Here is a 17,764-nt window from a genome sequence, read left to right on the forward strand (position 1 = left end):
CCCAATCCCGCTGGGGCCCTGATCTTCGAAATGGTTGCCTGGCTCGCAGCCCAGTGGTATGCCTCGGTGCCTCGCCCGTATCGCCGCACCTGCAAAGGTGAAGGTGTCCCTCCCGGCTGACCGAAAGGCAATCGCCTCACGACTGGGCAGGTGGAGGTGGGCGATACTTTACGTTGGTTGTTGGCGGGTCTCGATGCCAGAAGCCTAGGCGTCACGAAACGCCTGTTAGCGACTCAGCGGCAGCCGCAAAACATTCCAGCGCGCCATCCGAGGGTGAGCAGAGAGCAAAGAAGCAGGGAGCAGGGAGCAGGGGGCAGGGAGGGAGCAGGGAGCGCTGAGGGGCTCGAATCCGAAGCGGTCCGCCCGCCGCCTCCATTGCAAAGGCTATACGCGAGTGATCCGGCGCAAAGGTCCAGCCCTTTGCGCGGCGATCCATGGGTCTGGTCTCTGGTCCGAGTGACGTCGCTGGGCTGCATACTCCGTACACATGTTCATCCCAGGTCAAACTGGTTGCTTCCTTGGCAGCAAACTGCTCCGCCCGCGGCCGCAACCTCGACGCCACTTCCATCTGGGAACGGGGCAGCCAGGGCAGGGGGTTGGTGGGGGTTTGGGGCGGCGGCGGAGGGAGGGGGGGTCTTCAGCTGCGAGTTCTGTGACCCTGGGCGAGAAATCGTCATTCCCAACGGCTCTTCTCTGTCAGTCGTAAGCAGGAATGGTTCCTAGGCAATCGTGTCGTTCTGGACCTGACCCATCCATATGACCTTAATAAGGCTTGGGACCCCGGAGAGAATGAAGGATAAGAAGAAACCCCCCTTGCGCGCTTTGCATACCTTGTCTACAAAATCTCTCCAGCTCCGTCTCAAACGTCATAACCTTGTTGACTTTCTCATTCATCTACCAGGCATAACTACCAGGCATAACTGCCAAGCTTCATCTACTACTTTTACTACTACTACTACTACTACTACTACTACTACACTGCTATTACTGCTACTTGCACATATTCCCGCCGGCGAGCCACCAAAGCAGGTCCGCGATACACATAAACACAACCCCCACATGTTAGTTCCGCCAACATTCCTCTGACCAGCAGTTACCTAGCAGGCTTGCTCGTCGCCAAAACTCACGGCCCTGCCTTGAATCCTTGACTAATCGAGACAGCCGACAGCTCTTGCCGCCTGCTCCAATCGTGCAGCTGAATACCCCTTGAGCGCTGGTTCTTTTTCCTTTCCGTTTGTTGATTCGTCATCCGTCACATTACTCCCAAGGGCGGCGGCGGCGGCGGTTGGCCGAGATACGACTGATATATCACGAGGGAACGCTCTGACAACCCCTCATTGCATTTCTACCGTCTTTCTGGGCCTGACGACATTGTACACCCCCCTTTTGGTCGGCAACTCGGGCTCCCGAGCAACTCTTCCGCCCGCCATTTTGAGCGAGCTCCCCGCCGTCACACACACGTCTCGACCGACTGACCCTTCAACAAGTTCCAGCCTGTCGCGCGGCTGGGGCTCGGAAACATCATCATGTCCGAACGACACCAGACGCACGTTCCCATGGCTTCGAGTCGCCCCCCCGCCTTCAACCCAGCCAGATCCTCTGTTCCCACCGGCGTTGGCTACGGCTCCACGTACGCTGGTGACATGCATCTCGCGCCGTCTGCAAGCCACAGACACTACATCACTCCTCGGGGCTATTCCATCTCGACAAATGCGGCTGGAGTTCCCACCACAACGAGGACCTATACCGTGACCCACGGCTCAAGAGCAAAGTCCAAAACCCGCGATGGGAGCAGACCTCGCCGCTCAACTTTGGACTCTCTTTCGAGACCCCCCGTCATCATCACCACAACGCAGCTTGATCGACCCCATGCTTCGTCCTCGTCTCGTTCTCCCAATGCCCGCTCCGTCAGCCCTGTCCAAGATGACTATCGCGCCTCCGATGGTCAGGTCTACGCACAGCCTGCTTCATCTGTCCGCTCACGCAGCGTGGCTCGGCCATATCATCATCACGCACCAGCCGCTAGTGAGGATCGTGGCCGATACCGGGATCGTTCCGATGGCCACTTGAGCTCCCGTGATCTCGAGGCTTATCGAAGCTCTCGGCCCTCGGTTGTATACCCAAGCGACCCAAGACATAGCATGGCAGCCATTGATTATGGAGACGACGGCTACCAATATACCAATGCTGGCGAGCTTGTCAAGTATGACCTGGATCAGTCAAAATCAAGGTCCGGCCGCTCACCAAGACGGCGCGACAGCATCGATGCGGGCTACTACCGTCCCAATGTGAACTACGATGCTGATCGAAGAAACTTCAACGTAAACATGAGCCACGACCTTAACCGCGTCAGACAAGCAGAAGGCAGAGGGGGGCCTCCGCCGTCAACTCGCGGCTTCGACAAGCTCCATCGAGGCTACGATTCCCGGGATGTGCCTCCCACGGCGCCTGTCCCTCCTTCTCCCACCTCAGCGGGCCCGGCAACCCAGATCGAGGTACCAGGGAGCTTGGCGCCCAGGCGAGCAAGACCACTCTCCCTACATCAAGAGGGCGGACTCCGGTCCTTGCATTACGACGAGTACTATCGAAGCCGGGAGGATGAGCGTGCCATGCGTGATCGGGACATGGACAAGGACTACGACCGCCGGCCTGATGCCGCTTCTCGTTACTACGATGACGGTGTCACTTCCCGGGGATTCGGCATTCGCACGGACTCGCTTGCGGGACCGGTTGAGACTAGAGATCGACGACACGATTCAAACGGGGACGAAAAACGCAGAAGATTTGATGACGAACTGCTACCCATCGGATCAGACAAGGAAAGGGATGGCAATCGTCGAAGTCGTCAAGCTGCTGTGAATGGTGAGCCTGAGAGCCGCCGAGATCGTTCTCGAATTTCCGGGTCGCTTGCTAGCAGTCTTGGTGCCCTCGTCAGTGCTGTGGGCCTCGCTCCAACGTCCAAGCAAGACAAGCAGGATCCGGAATCCCCCGATCCAAGGAGACGTCCCAGCCCGCCCGAAGAGCGTGAGAGCGCGCGCGAAGCACGCAAGGAGGAGTTGCGCGGACAGTATCCCGATCGGCCGCTTGAAAGGAAACGAGAAGCGGTGCGGGATAGGGAGCCCATCAGGGATCGAGAACCGTTGCCCCTCCGCGACAGCGACATGACAGCGGCTCGGGATGTCTTCCGAAATGGTGATGGCAGAGACAGAGAGCCACTGCGGGAGCCTCTCCGAGAAAGGGAAATTGTAAAAGAAAAAGACAGTGCCAGAGACAAGGGACCTGCTCGTGAGCGGGATTATGTTCGCGAGAGAGAGCCCGTTAATGAGCCAGGCATAGCTTTGACCGAATCGGATCGAGTTAGGCCCGCATCAGATTTTCGAACGAATGGTGAGTCTGCAAGACTGCCTGCGTCGGATCCTGACGACACGCGGGGGTCTTCTCGGCGAAACCGAGCCTCGAATGCATTCAATCCGAACGATGCCTCCGACTTGAAGCAGCTTAAAGAACAACTAGCCTCTATGGATGCTACGGAGAAGCGGCGAGAGAGGGAGCCGGACAAGCAACCTCGAGCTCGATCGCCATCTCCTTCTCCTACTCCTGGCAAGGCACCAGCCGCGAATGGCTCCACACGGAATTCCTCCCGGGAAGAAATCCTTGACGACAGTCGTGGTCGTGAGCTTGTAATTTCGCCCCCCAGGGACAAGGCCGATGGCAAACCTCTCAAGGGTATCCTGAAACAACCTAAAGCCAGCTTTCCAGAAGATGAGAATCCAGTTCGAGAGGGCGTGGCCCCGCACAAGGAGGATAAGAAGCTCAAGGAAGTGCCCCCTGGCGCGCGTTGGACCAAGATTAATCGAAAGATTGTAAACCCAGAGGCGTTGACAGTCGGCAAGGAGAGGTTCGAAGTGCGCGAGGACTTTGTCATTGTGCTACGAGTGTTGAGCAAGGAGGAAATTCAAGCATACGCTGCAGCGACGCAAGTTTTGCGAGGTGAGGACACAAACTCCGTGCTCGTGCTCGTCCTCCTCTTTCCTTTGGCTCTTTTTTTTTTTTTTTTTTTTTTTTTTTATGCCTACTTGAGTGAAGATGGAACTAACATTGGCGAAAAATGCAGAACGTCGCCGCCGTAAAAACGACGGAAACAAGGAAAGAGATGACGAGCGTGACAGGGAGCGTGAGCGACCGGTGGACGACGATGACGATGAGGTTGAGAACGGCGAGCGGCGCCACCACCGCCGTCGACGTCGCGATAGTGACGAGGTGGATGGAGAGGGGGGAGACAAGGACCGTGAGCGTCATCGTGATCGGGATCACCATCGCGACCATGCCCGTGACGACGATAGACGGAGACTGCATAGGGGAGATGATGGTTTCGACGGGGGTGATGATTACGATGTTAGATACAATGCGGATTCCGACCATTACCGGCACCACCACCATCACCACCACCACCACCCACGATCGTTTAGAGAACGGGAGCGTGAACTCGATGGCAAGGAGTAGAAGGCATTTAATACGGGGTCTGCTCCAGGACGAAATCCATGTATTGTTTATTTGTTGTCCATGTATTGTCCATGTATCGTCCCTGTATTGCCTCATGTACTTGTCTCATGTATTTGCCTCATATGTTTGTCTCATGTACTAGATAGGTTTGGTTCTGCCAAGGGGATCGGCGGCGGATGCATGGCCAAACCCTTGGTCTCTGGGCGATTTCGCACGACACAAGGGATAGATTGCAAGCGGCGGGGCCATGTATAGCATGCACCGCAGATTCTTCCATTCTTTCATCCTTGATACTTCTAATCTTTATCCTCTTTTCCATTTCTTTTGTCTCAAAGGAACAAGATATCAGGTCATGCTCCCAGGGTAAGCCTCGGATGTTTACAATTTAATAGAAATGTTCAACTCATCCAGCAGCACAGCAAACCCAGTCACAGCACCCATGTACCCCAACAGGATAGCCATGGACTGGATCGGCGTGGCATGCAACGTCTTGACCGTCATGTTGACCAGGCCGGTCAGGAGGTTGGCGACGAGGAAGACGGCCAGGCCGTTGCGGTTGTACGCCCTCAGTATCCTGCTGGTGGCCGCGTCGTTGGCCTCCCTTTCGGCCTTTGCATCGAGGGCGGCGTACGTGGCAGGGAAGAAGACGGTGTCGATGGCGCAGCACGCAAGGATCTGGACGGTGTTGAAGGCGGCCACCCACAGGACGTAGGGCAGGTTGGCCAGGCGGCGGGACACGTCGAGGGCCAGGCCGAGCGAGTACGAGGTGCAGAGGCAGTACAGCGCCGACCAGATGGCGGCCCAGACGGCAACGGTCATGAGGAGGGTGGCGCGCTGGGCGCGGGGCGAGACGTTGCCGGTGCGCGGGTTGATGGCGCGCGGCATGACGAGCATGCCGAGATCCTGGCCGGCGAGGAAGATGGCCAGGTAGCCGAAGAAGCTGAAGATGCCCTCGCGGTTCATGGAGACGAGGCCCCGGCGCGGGGCGGTGAGCACGTAGGCCTTGAGGCTGGTGCTCTCAAGGAGGACCTGGTAGACGCCGGCGACGAGGAGGGCGAGCGCGGCGCAGGAGGGCACGCAGCGCAGGACGACGGACTGCGAGGCGGCGACAAAGGGCGGCAGGAGGCCGAGGGTGAAGAAGAAGTTCCAGTGGACGCCGTACTCGGTGACGTGCTCGGCGTAGTCGAGGCCCTTGACGCTGAGCAGGCGGACGAGGCCGAGCAGCAGGAGGGGGGCGGAGTGGCGGGCCGAGCGCCGGAGCCGGCGGGCCAGCGGCACGGGGCGGCCGGACGCGCGCTCGCGGAGGACGGGGCGCGCGGCCACCACGCCGGCGGCGAAGACGAAGGACCCGACGCCCATGTCCATCAGGGAGGTGCCCCAGGTCTCGACCTTGGCGAAGCGCCGCGGGAAGAGGCGGAAGTCGACGGCGAGGATGCTCGCGCAGGTCATGACCATCATGGCGCCGCGGTACGAGGTGAGGAAGGGCTTGACGGGCAGCAGCGCCGCGGCGTCGGCGGCGCCGGGCCGCGACGACGACGACGACGACGACGACGACGACGACCTGCCTGCGCCGTCGGCGGCACCAGCACCAGCACCGGCAGCCGGGGGCGGCGGTAGCGCCGTCTTCCGCCGCCGCCGACCCGCCGCCGCGGGGGGCATCATGTACACGGACGCGACGGGCGCGAGCAGGAACAGCAGCAGCAGCGTCGGGGTGCCGGCGTACAGCGTCGTGGCGAGCAGGAAGGCGCCCACGTGGAGGAGGAAATCGACGGCGTGGCCCAGCAGCGAGGGCGGCTGGAAGAAGGAGTGGCGGGCTTGGAGCGCGGACCAGAGCAGGATGGCGACCTAGGCAGAAACGGGGGTGGGACGGCGTCAGCGGGCACAGGTCTTGATCATCATCACCCTCTTCTTCTTTCTTCTTTTCTATTTTTTTTTCTGGTGTTTATTTTCTTCTTTCTTCTTTTCTTGCCTCGCCAACTGATACTCGTGGTCGGCCGGGGATATGCAAATCATACAGGAGCAACGGCCGTGACGGCGGCAATCTCGGCGACGGGGCCGCCGGACAGGTTGGACACAAAGTCCTCCTTTTGTTGTTTGTAGCTCGGGTCGGACATTGTGGGCGTTGGAGCGTCAACGCATGGCCCGGGGGGATGTTGTCTGCGGCGAACGGGACGATGTCTGTCGACGGCCAGCAGCAAACACGTGGAGGTTGGCCATGTCGGTGGGCGGTGGACGGTGGGCCCCACCTGGTGCCAGCTTCCGTGCTGTGGGAGGGGGGGGGCGAATGAGCTTCGTAGAGGTGGGGGGGGGGGGCGTGGGGCATGGGGGCGTGGGGCATGGGGGCGTGGGGTCGTGATGGTGGGCTGTGGCGGCCTGGGGCCTCGGGAGCAGCCAGTGGCGCTGGCGACGCCGAGAAGCCCAACCAGACAGACGGCTTGCCGTGGCGTTGATGGCCAGCTGTCTGCGTCGCGTCTGTAAGTCCTGCCAGGTCTTCCCACAAGACCGGGGAATCGGGGCGCCTGACGCATCTCTGGCAGGAGGCAGAGGGAAAGCTGACCCCCGCCTTCCTCCCCCCAGCCCATTTGCAAAGCGCGAACCATCAATCTCGATGGGGAAATTCTTCTTTTCATGGCCCTTGTCCTCGCGCCACCGCACCTTGCGCCGGCCCTCCTGCAGGCTTCAGCAATCTGCAATCTGCAACTCAACCAACAAGAAAGACCCTTTGACAGCAACAGGTGGGGCTCGACCATTCGACTTTGGGGGTCTCCGAGCCGCTTCATTCGTCCTCGCTTGTTGGATGGCATGGCATGCGAGCTAGGGATCCTTGATCCGTCGAGAATCCGCCTTGATGGCCGAGCTGCTCGCCTTGGCATTTTCACGCCCGACGCCCGACGCCTTGCCGGCGGGTTTGTGTCGAACAGCAAATACTCCAACGCCGCACGCTTGTTTTTCCCTTGACGCCGGCTGGCCCGACCAAGGCGGACGAAACCTGCGCGGACTGAACCCCGACGTCTGCGCAGCAGAAAAACCCTCGCGGCATCCACCGGCCCGAAACAACCTGATTGGATCCCTGCCTATAGCCGTCAACTTGCCCTTCCTTCTTCTCCTCTGTCCTTTGCGCCGAGCGAATGCCCAGCCCTGCCCGGGCTGTCAAAGGGTCCTTCCGTCGCGGTGGCGCGTCCGATACCCTTTCATCATCGGCTGCCCGCGTCCAAAAGCAGGTTTTTTTTTTCATTTCTTCAGGCAACGCACTCAAACACGCATCGCTTGCATCTGCAGGCTCGAGGTGGCGTCGCGGGCTTGTTGTTCGACTTGTGTGCGTGCATTAGCTCTGCCCTGCCCTGCCCGCCTTTGGGTGCCTAGGTAGGTGGCTGGTACCACAGAGCGAAGCGTTGGACAAGGCCGAAGGGAAAGGGATCGAGGGATTCATGGCTTTCTCTCATGAACTGCAGGCGCCTCCCTTGTTGGTCCTGGTTCTGCAAGGGAGAGATGTGACGAGACGTTGCAGAGTCACCACCCCCGTCGGAGCTGCTGGCCTTTGAGCTGCTCATGCGTCCTGTCGAACCCTCGTGTCAACCTCGAGATTGCTACGTCCGTCCATTAAATGAAATCCGTCTCAAGCTTTAAGCATGGACAAGTCAGTCAGCCAAGTTTTGTCATTTTGGCTGTATTACAAGTCTTGATTTGACTTGGCTACCTGGTCTGAATCGCTGCCCCCTTGCGTGGCAGTCGAAAATTTCACCAGCAAATATCAGCAAATCAATGCCATGCCCACGGATCGTGCTCAAATTCCCACCTTGATTAAAAACGAAGAGGAAAAAAAAAAAAAAAAAAAAAAAAAACACAGACGAAGGAGAAGTGGTGGGGAGCGACCCTGGGGCAACAAACAGACTGCCTTCCCTTGCACCAAGCTTGACAAATTGCCCTATTTCATGGTCAAATGTAAAAGAAACCCGTTTCCGCTGGTGAGTATCAAATCAACGCCCTCCCGAATCACCCCAATTTTTTTCCATGCAAAGAGAAGGGTCTGGTATCATGCGTTTTCCTTCTGACATGTCAACAACCAAGAGTGCACCTGCAGCCACCTATTACGGCTGCCAAGCAGTGACACCCTGCCAAAGCTCAATCTGCCGCAAGCCAACGTGACGGACAAGAGGCGTCTCAACGACAATTCTATATCGGTCCTATAAGCCGAGAAAACCACTGAATTGTTCATCTTGGAAAATGGCTCGTAGACGTTGCTCGAGTTCAGAGATTACCCCCCTTCCCCGAGGAACGAGGGAAAGGAAAAGAAAGAAAAAGTAAACACACTGAAAAACGCCGATTAGGTTGTTGTGCGGCCGAGTTCTGTCTCACCTCTGCCTTTTTCATTGGGTTTTTTTTTTTTTTTCCAACCATGTGCACATTGATGAGAAACACATGAAAATAGCGGGAAAAGCAGGAGAACAAAAGTACATGGTTCCATGCAGTACAAATTGGAGAGGCTAGACTGGATGGCCTCTTTTCATCTCGTCACTGCTGATATCAGTCAGTACAAATGGGAACTGCGTACGCTCCCAGCGTCCTGGGCACGCGAAAGGGGTTCCTTTGGGACTCGAATTGGCACATATGAAGTGCTCGAGTCGCACGCGACGTAGTCGCGCTTCTCCCGCAAATCGCCATCTCTACTTTCAAGAGACGTCTGTCTTGCCTGCTGACGGACGTTGAACTGAACGAGAGATTTGCCTCCGGGAGGAACTTTCAATACAGAAGATGGTTGCGGCACAGGTGCCAATCTTTGCTCATCATTCTTGTCACCATCGGCTCGGCTGCCCCAAGAAGTCTTGGAATAAACGTGTCAGTACAGTACAGCACAGTACGGATGACAGGCTGCAACGTTTTGCAACATACCATGTTAAGAGTAAACAAGGCGTAGAGTTTGATGAGTCCATGGAAGTAACCAAATACTATGGAGACGGGCAAGAATATCATGTCTCCTGGGTTTCTGCGGAAGAGACCCACAAGCTTGACAACCTTGGTCAAGGCGAACATGAAGATGAATTGGGCCCAAAAGGCGTATCGTCGGCTTTTCATTTCCCACCCAGCCGTGGCCCACCAACAGGAGGCAAGGAGGAGCGGGTCCACCAGAAACGCCAGCGAGGTAAAAGTGGCAATGTGGAGAGCATACGTGCACCACCACTGCTGTCTAGAAATTCAGGGCAAGAGCGGCCTGGTTAGCTTCCTGCTCTGCAACCAGATTCGCCATGGAGATTTGGGGGCGCTGCGGTTGCGCGGGGTGGCGGAAGGAGGGAGCATCCAGTTTTCTTCCAAAACTTACTTCCAGACGTGCTTCTCGATGAAAAGGCTCTTGCAGTTGCTTCTCCAGTTGCTACGAGCCCACCGGGAACATTGATAAAGGTACTTGAAGCCGTTTTCGAGAGTCGTCTCCAGCTCACACTCCGAAGCATATTGGATCCATGTCTTCCATCCGAGGCTGACCAGCCAGCGAGTCACAAAGTTGTCGTCGTCTGCATTGAGGATCCAGTTTCTCCATTTCTCGTTCTTGAACCCGTGCAGAAAGTCGTGGCTAGAAAGAATCTCCGAGCGGTATGCCCCGGTTCGCCCCGACATGCACGAGGTACCACCATCTATGTTGTGTGTGGCCGAGATTTCAAAGTTGCGGCGCTCAATGTAGGCAGCCCCGAGCCAGTTCCAAATCCGACTTGCCCAGGGGCCGGTCCACTCGCGCTTGACTCTCTGGCAGGTCCCTACACCTCCAATCTTGGCGTCTTCGAACGGGGCGAGTATCCAAGGAAGCATGGTGGAAGGCCAGGTCACGTCGTCATCCGCCATGACGGTAATGCGCGTCTTTACCTGGGGCAAAGCCTCACACACCTGGATCCTCTTGTTTGCGATGGGAGTCGAGAGGACGGTAATCTTGAAGTCTCCCAGGGACTCGCCCAACTGTTTCAGAGCCTCGTGTTTGTCATGAGTAGTAACCAGGATGAGCTCCGCCGGCTTGCAGGCCAGGATGCTCAGCAGAGAAGGTCGAAGCTCTTCAAAAGCGTTGTGAATCGTGGGTATGACAACGGTCACGTCATGGTGCGTGAAACTTGGTTTTGGAGGGATTGGCTTCGACTTGTACGTCCAATGGCTAACGCAATGAACAAGAAGCCGGAGATAACGGTGAATCCTGACCGGAAAAGTGAGCAGCCTGTGCTTGCTGCTTTCAAAGGGGCAGACTGGAAGAGACATACCAAAGGACCCAGAAAACCCACGACCAAAACGAGGCGGAATACCAAAAGCCGAATGACGATATAATATGAAACACATTATATACGAACGCCGTTGGGCTCCGCAGGAAGCTGTCCATCGTTGAGATATGATTATTTCTTTCTGCAATGAGTCAATGATGGACCTAGAGCCAAAGGAAAAGAAAACCTCGGTGACTCCAGACGGTGCAAACGAAGATGTAGTGGCTGTCTCCTCTTTTTCTCTATCACTCTCTCTCTCACATACTCTTCTTAAGCCGACCCCCCCCTGTTCTGTCAATTCTCAGACTTCGCGCACACTAGCGAGCTCAAGCGAGCATTGCCTGCGTGGGAAAGAGCAAACGGAGCACACCGCAAAATTTACGACTCAGAATGCGAATTGGCACAACCTCTCTTCCTTGCCCACCCGATCAATGTATCATAAATCGGGAAACGAGCGTATTATCGGTAACGGACAGGCGATACTTTTTTTTTCTCATTCCCCTTCCTTCTTCTCTTTCTTTTCAAGAACCAAATAGAACCAGGTTCTCCGCGCAGCCAAAGGTCCCGGAAAGTGACGCTGGTATAGGCAACCCCCCATAGGATGGGCCAAGATAGTCCGGTCAGGATGAGGAATATTGCAGTCAAGTAATGAAACAGAACCAGCTTTAAAAATGAAGAACGGGAAAACACGATTCACCCAGCCAAAGAGTTATGCCTCGAATCTTAGTCAAAAGACCCAAAGAAACAACTGGATTTCAAGATGGATGCGATAAATCTCTTTTGCAACCACTGGGGATAGAGCCGTAAATATACCCGCAAAAGAAGAGCAAGAATAAGCCAACTCAACCTGCACAACTCTGCCAGGCTAGACCCTCAGGCGCGTCAGGGTGCGCCTCCGATTCCAACCATGTCATGCATGAACATATGAGCCAGGACAAGGAAGAGGGTCTAAAAGATGGTAGATGCATGTGAACAATGTTAATTTACAAAGAAGCCACAATGCCTGTAAAAGAAAATACCGTAAACAACAAGGGAGTGTAAAAACAAAAATTAAATAAAAAAAGAGAGAGAGAAAGAGAGAAGAATAGAAAAAAAAAGAACGAAATTAAAATAAAGAAAGAGGGAGGAACGAAGAAGATCACTCAGTCAAGCTACCAGATACACAGTGGCAGGCAGCAGGCTAGTCAAACATGAAAGGCCTGCTTTGGACGTCCAGTGTCCAGACATTGAATGGGTCATGACAACTTATGGCCAGGATGTGGATGAACAAGACGGAATCCATAAACTTGTGTTTGCAAGGGTAGGAGGGGGGGGGGGGGGCGTGAGCTGCCGAAAACACTTACATGGGCCAGCTTAGCCACCTGCATTAAACAAGTGATGGATGGGGGCAAGCTTTCATTGGCATTCAACGCATTGCGCATTAGCCTGGTCCGGTCGTTTTGTTTCATAGGGTACTGAAGTCGTGCGCTTGGTTCAGAACATGGCTCGACGACCCTCGGATTGTATCAGCACCCCCCAGTCATGCATTGGCAGATCGGCATGAATCGTTCAAAGCCTCTCATGACAAAGGGCGCCAAACCAGATGTTCTGCCGGATCGGCTAACGAGCGTTCACGGAAATTTTTGCCAGCTCCCGGGGTCCATCGCGTGCAAAGTATAAAAGCTAGACGACTTGTTCGAGGTTACAAGTTGATTATCGCGACGCTTCTGGCAAAAGTGGCCCGACAATTATCTTAATTTAGATGATCTTCAGATGCGCACCAGGGGTCGTGTGCGTATTTTCCTTCCACAGGCAGCAAATGTCTCCTCCTTTATTGATTCAATGGAGCTTCTGTGATTCGTCCGCAGGCCACGGCTGGAGCCGGCGTCGAGCGAAGGACCGATGCGATGGAGGGGAGGGAGTGGCGCTGGAATGGCCCACAGCGTGGCCATGGTTCGTGTAAAAGTCTTGAACAGACGTGAACGGAAACGATCCTTTTTGTCTCGCTCCATATCCTGGCTTGCAATTGGTATAACAGAGTAAGTGCAACACTTTCTATCGAAAGATGTCAACGCAGGTGTTCAGGTACCTACTCGGATTGGGCGGCTGTTTCTGCTTCAAGAAATCCGTCGTATGCAAACATTACAAGTCGAACACGTTGAACCAAGCACGCGGGACTGGTCCGAGCCTATCTCTTCTTCTTCTACTTCTTGACAAGACATTTTTGTCCAGTTCCCTTCTGGCCCACTCCCCTGGATATGTAGCAGTGTACGGCGTAATGCCTTCCTATTGACACATAATAAAGTAGAACCAGCAACGGAGCTTTGACTCGATTGGCTCATGGCGATCTACAGCAGTCAACCCCTGCCGCCCCTCCCCACTCGCGGGGAATTTTTTCATGACTTGTCGCCAGCAGCAATATGGGGTACGGTACGGGCGACGGGCAGACTGGTAGATCTATGAGTAGTTAGTGGATTTGCTCGCAATCAACCAGTTCAACCAGTGAAGCGGACCTCTACTGACGCCATTCTTATTAGATACTTTGGCCATGTACATGCACGTAGCACAGCGGCTTGAGGCATCGTGGCAAGATATATGTTGATACCTCGCCCGTGAGCCATGGCAACATGGGACCTCCATGCTTTGCCCCATTGATGGAAGGCGATACTAGCTGGGATTGGCTGTGCCTGGTGGCCTTCGGTACATTATTGTCGATCCATGAACCACGACAAGCCACCCTGGTAGTTCTGTACCTGGTGGAAGCGAGCTAGTGTGGGCCGGCATTCGGGACAGATTCTTGGTTATGTCGAGAAAGAAAAGGGGAAAAAAAAAAAAAAGTCGAACCTTGTCTTGACAACCGGCAGAGGATGGGCAATAGCGGTCTCCGATGGGATAGACCGAGATCTGTTTTCGCCCTTGGTTGGACCCAAGCACGGACGAGCGGCTGCACTTTGCTTTCCTCGCCATCGTCTCCCGAAGGAAAAAGAACAACATGACAAGGTTAAACGTGCAGGAATATATAATCATGTGAACTGGGTGGGGACCTTGCAACCCGGAGAAATTTTTGTCCAAGGGCAACATCAAGCAAGCACCACTCTGTTAAGCCTGTTAATTTTTCTGTTCCGGGGGAAAGAGCGTCCCAAACAACCCAGCACAGTACGTATCAGCAGCTAGAATCTGGAATCGAAGCACCCACCAAAAGTACCCGCCTGGTAGCCAGCAACCAGCCTTCCTCGAGTAACGACTTGGGAAATTCCTCCATCCTTGGCTCTTGGGTCTCGAGTTCCTTGTTCCGAACCCGATTACCTACCTAGGCACCCAGGAGGTACAGCAAGGTACATAGGTACGTGCCTCTTACCATGTTTAGTCACTTGCCAAGCACTGTGCAGTCTCCAGGAGCCTTTCTTCACTTTGCGCTCGCTCTCTTGTTGAGTTTCTTCGGGTCCATCATCGAGAGACCAACAAATACACGAAAGATCTTGCTTCCATTGTGGAGCCCGCTTCCCCATAGAGTAGGATGCAAACTCTGCTTCCTTCAACGACAAGTGTCCTTGCGAAACGAATTCAGGGCTGTGTCTCGGCTGACAAAGGGGAACGGGCCGCCTGGGATTTGCGTGGAGCTTGATTCATTGACGGTTCCACTTTCTATCCATCGCCAACTCCGTCTTGGTATGTAAGTGCACCGCAATCGGTTCAGGGTCCAGCTGCGGTACGGTATGGCTACGACGTCAGCATGTGACCTTGTCTGAATAGAAGAAGGCTGTAACCATGCGGCAGTAGTCTGGAATTATATTTTACATAACTTCTCCATATACGTCAACTGGAACCACAGCTGATCATGTTAAGTTCTTTTCAGCCGAATCGGATATGCCTACGGACATGCCAACATCGTTTCCTCGCCATACTTAAAAATTTACGTTCATTTTATTTCTTTAGTATACTTCACTTTATCCCGTCCTTAATTCAAACCCTCTTCCCACCCATCTTTTCTTCAATAATCTTTACTCTCGAACCGATTGCACAGCACAATTCGGATCGATTTCTGCAATAAGCTGTCTATCATCAAGGGAACCCTGCCTGAAAATGGCGCCCGAAATTTGAGTTTTGTAGGTACAGGAGGAAGAAGAGAGAAAACGGAGTGGGTGAGCATTTCAGATGATCAAGAGAATAGCGGTAACCCCGGGCCTTTGCTTTCTGTTCCAATTCTTTGTCTCTTGGGTGACCCAAGTGCTAACCTGCCGTCTCAAATCCACGTACTGCGCTGCGCATATGCGCCGCCCAGCAAGGCAGGTAGCAAAATGCTAGCATGTGCCCGACTAATAATACTCGACACAGGCCATCATGGGGCCGACTTGACGCGTCTCGACTGTTGAGGCATTGGCTCTGGAGACCCTTCCTTGTTCGTTCACCTGCTACAGTCATGGACCAACGGGCTAACTCCTTGGCTTGCATTAGACATTTGGCGAACCAGGTTCTCGAAAAATCCACTTGGCACCCTGCCCTATACTTACGCCGAGTATTCGCGCACTCATTATGGAGGCAAATGGCAGGAATGTATCTGGCATACGGAGTATTCTGCCTTGACCTACGGTCCAGACTCCGTGCTGTCATGACCATCAATCTTTATAACAAAGTTCCTTGCAGTCAGCGAAAATTTCGTTCCAATCCATTAAAGACATGACAACGGAAGCCAAGGTCGACAAAACACCATGGACCGGGGTGGAATTTCGAAGCTAGGCACACCCCAGTCTAGTGTCAATCATTCAAATGTTTGGCCATCGCTCTTCAACCCCAATGAGTGATGGGGGGCGGAGTTGCAGCGGATGCGGGTACACTTACTTGGACAGGGGCCCAAGAAAGTACGGAGTATCTTGCTGCGAGATGCCGCGTGGCGTCTGTTGAAAGTCGGGGCAACCTACCTACCTCTACCTGGAGGACCTAACACCTGTTGATGATGTATGGGATACATGCCGCCGGAGCGGATGAGGCCAATTGACGAGAAATTTTTCGTGTTGGCAGGTGAGCGCCCTATAAAAGCCCAACAGGACTGGGTATTCTGCTGGCCGGGGCTTCGAAATCGCGAGCGCTATACGTTCATGTGTCGGGGCATTCCACAAGCCCGTTAGCTCATCGGACAAAGAACCGAGGGATGAGGTCCCTAAATCTGAGGCTGGGACCACACCACACCAATCTTTGATGAGCGAATAGCAATGGTGGAGAAGCGTGGAGGGCAACGCGCATGACACGGCAGGGTGTCTCTCAACACCAAGCCTATGTACACCACACTCGTCGATCGCAGGTGGAGGGAGGGGACGCTGACGAATGGCGACTCGGAAAGGTCTGTAGCAAGTGGGAAGCCGTCCTGTTTGTGGCCAGACTCTGCGTCGGATTGATTCCTGGACCAATATGAGCTGCCCGACCAATGATGATGCGAAAACGGTTCGTTGCTTTCCCAAAGAAGCCGTGACACGACTTTATTCACCCAGGCTTGAAGGATCGAGATTCTTTCTTCCGAAGCCATGAATCAGGCAAAATCCGAGTCATATGTGTAACAAGTTGAACCCCACTGCGAATCCTTGTTGAAGCAGTAGACAAGGGCAATGAAGAGCTGACGCTCTGCGTTTATGGCCGCTTACAGAGTTTAAGCAGGGATAGCAGCGTCAAGTTCTCAACCGGGTCCTGACGCCAGTGCCATCATGAGGTTCGATGACAAGGCCAAACTCTATGCGGGGAAGCCGAAAAGGCTCGTCTGCTGCTGGCGAGTCAATGATGGATATTGTTTGCGCTTTCATTCAAACTTTGTCATATCAAAGAGGGCCAAAATAAAAAGAAACGCCGATGTGTCGTTTCCAGGAACAATAGTCCAACTGAAACATGCTGCCATGACGGAGAGAAGGGATTGTGCCCGCAGCAAGCTGCAGCCGTTGTCCAGGCCGTCACGGTTCCTCAAGAAAAAAGCCACACAAGGCCACACACATGGAGAAGGGGAAAGAAAAAAGAGAAAGAAGAGAGAGAGAGAGAGAGAGAGAGAGAGAGAGAGAGAGAGAGATGCACAAGAGCTTGACCGGTGAGCCAAGAGATGATGGTCGAAACTGTTCACAATGGAGGTTGGTGTCATTTTTCCTTTACACGTTGTCGTTTTTGACTTGGCCAAGTTTGTCTGCGTCACCAGCATTTGTGGTTCCGTGGCACGACATCAAGCCCCTCAACTTGATGCAAAAGCCGACACATCATACCGTACGAAATCCCTGGCTGCTGTGTAACGGGAGGCCAAGAAGGGGATTGACCTGGCTGTACTCCGTACACCAGAGAGGAACCAGCAGAGCGTGCCAGCATTTGCCCTCCTCTTTTCCCGTTTGTTTTGTTTCGTCCGGGCAAATTTCGTTATACTGGCCTCGACAAGCTCAAGATGCAGACGGCATTGACGAAGCCTCGTCCGGGTTGTCATGATTCGAGAGTGGGCTGCAGACGAGGGCTACTCGTCTTTTATCACGTGTGGGGGGGATTTTTTTTTTTTTTTTATCTTTTTATCAGTTTCCTGCGTTTAATATATATAAAGTTTGCAAAAGATTGACCCTACGCGTATACGGGCATGCGCATGATGGGGGCTAATTTGCAGGGAGAATCTTTTGAGCCTTTTTCCTGCGTGTCTTGTCCATTTTTTCCTGCGCGGGGAAGAACAAAGCGCGGTCTGGGCGTGGGCATATACTATTTACTGTATGCTAAGTGCTGCCAATATGCTATACATGTATGCTATATGCTGTATACTGTATGCTGTATGCTGTATGCTATATGCTATCGAGGGAGAGAAATCTAAAGTAATTAGCCGTGCTCGACGCTCGGCTCAATATGGCCTCTGGTGTCTTGAACCAAAACATGGCAACGTGTCTCTTTGTCTCCTTCTCCCTTTTCTATCTGCCCCCCCCCTCTTCTATTCTCTCTTTGGCACAAAGACCTGGCGTCCAGTCCGAAGCGTCCAGTCCAAGCCTCCATCCAGCTGGCCCTTTTGAGTCTGGAATCACGCCTATGCCTGCCCGCAGGCATTAACG

General features: G+C 54.3%; 3 protein-coding genes across 3 annotated transcripts; 1 reads left to right on the plus strand and 2 right to left on the minus strand.

Moving 5' to 3' along the window:
* Positions 1–1,526: 1,526 nt before the first annotated feature.
* Positions 1,527–4,503, plus strand: UV8b_02358 (uncharacterized protein; the record flags this gene model as incomplete). Its single annotated transcript, XM_043139856.1, has 2 exons — positions 1,527–3,990; positions 4,115–4,503. The coding sequence occupies 2 exons, from the start codon at positions 1,527–1,529 to the stop codon at positions 4,501–4,503; spliced, it is 2,853 nt and encodes a 950-aa protein (XP_042995790.1).
* A 378-nt stretch (positions 4,504–4,881) lies between these two features.
* On the minus strand, positions 4,882–6,617 carry UV8b_02359 (uncharacterized protein; the record flags this gene model as incomplete). The annotated part of the gene is made up of 2 exons (XM_043139857.1): positions 4,882–6,348; positions 6,519–6,617. The coding sequence occupies 2 exons, from the start codon at positions 6,615–6,617 to the stop codon at positions 4,882–4,884; spliced, it is 1,566 nt and encodes a 521-aa protein (XP_042995791.1).
* A 2,414-nt stretch (positions 6,618–9,031) lies between these two features.
* Positions 9,032–10,855, minus strand: UV8b_02360 (uncharacterized protein; the record flags this gene model as incomplete). Its single annotated transcript, XM_043139858.1, has 4 exons — positions 9,032–9,325; positions 9,394–9,688; positions 9,821–10,675; positions 10,740–10,855. The coding sequence occupies 4 exons, from the start codon at positions 10,853–10,855 to the stop codon at positions 9,032–9,034; spliced, it is 1,560 nt and encodes a 519-aa protein (XP_042995792.1).
* Between the last annotated feature and the right edge of the window lie 6,909 nt (positions 10,856–17,764).

Source organism: Ustilaginoidea virens, chromosome 2, assembly GCF_000687475.1.
Source record: "Ustilaginoidea virens chromosome 2, complete sequence".
NCBI classification, from domain to species: domain Eukaryota; kingdom Fungi; phylum Ascomycota; class Sordariomycetes; order Hypocreales; family Clavicipitaceae; genus Ustilaginoidea; species Ustilaginoidea virens.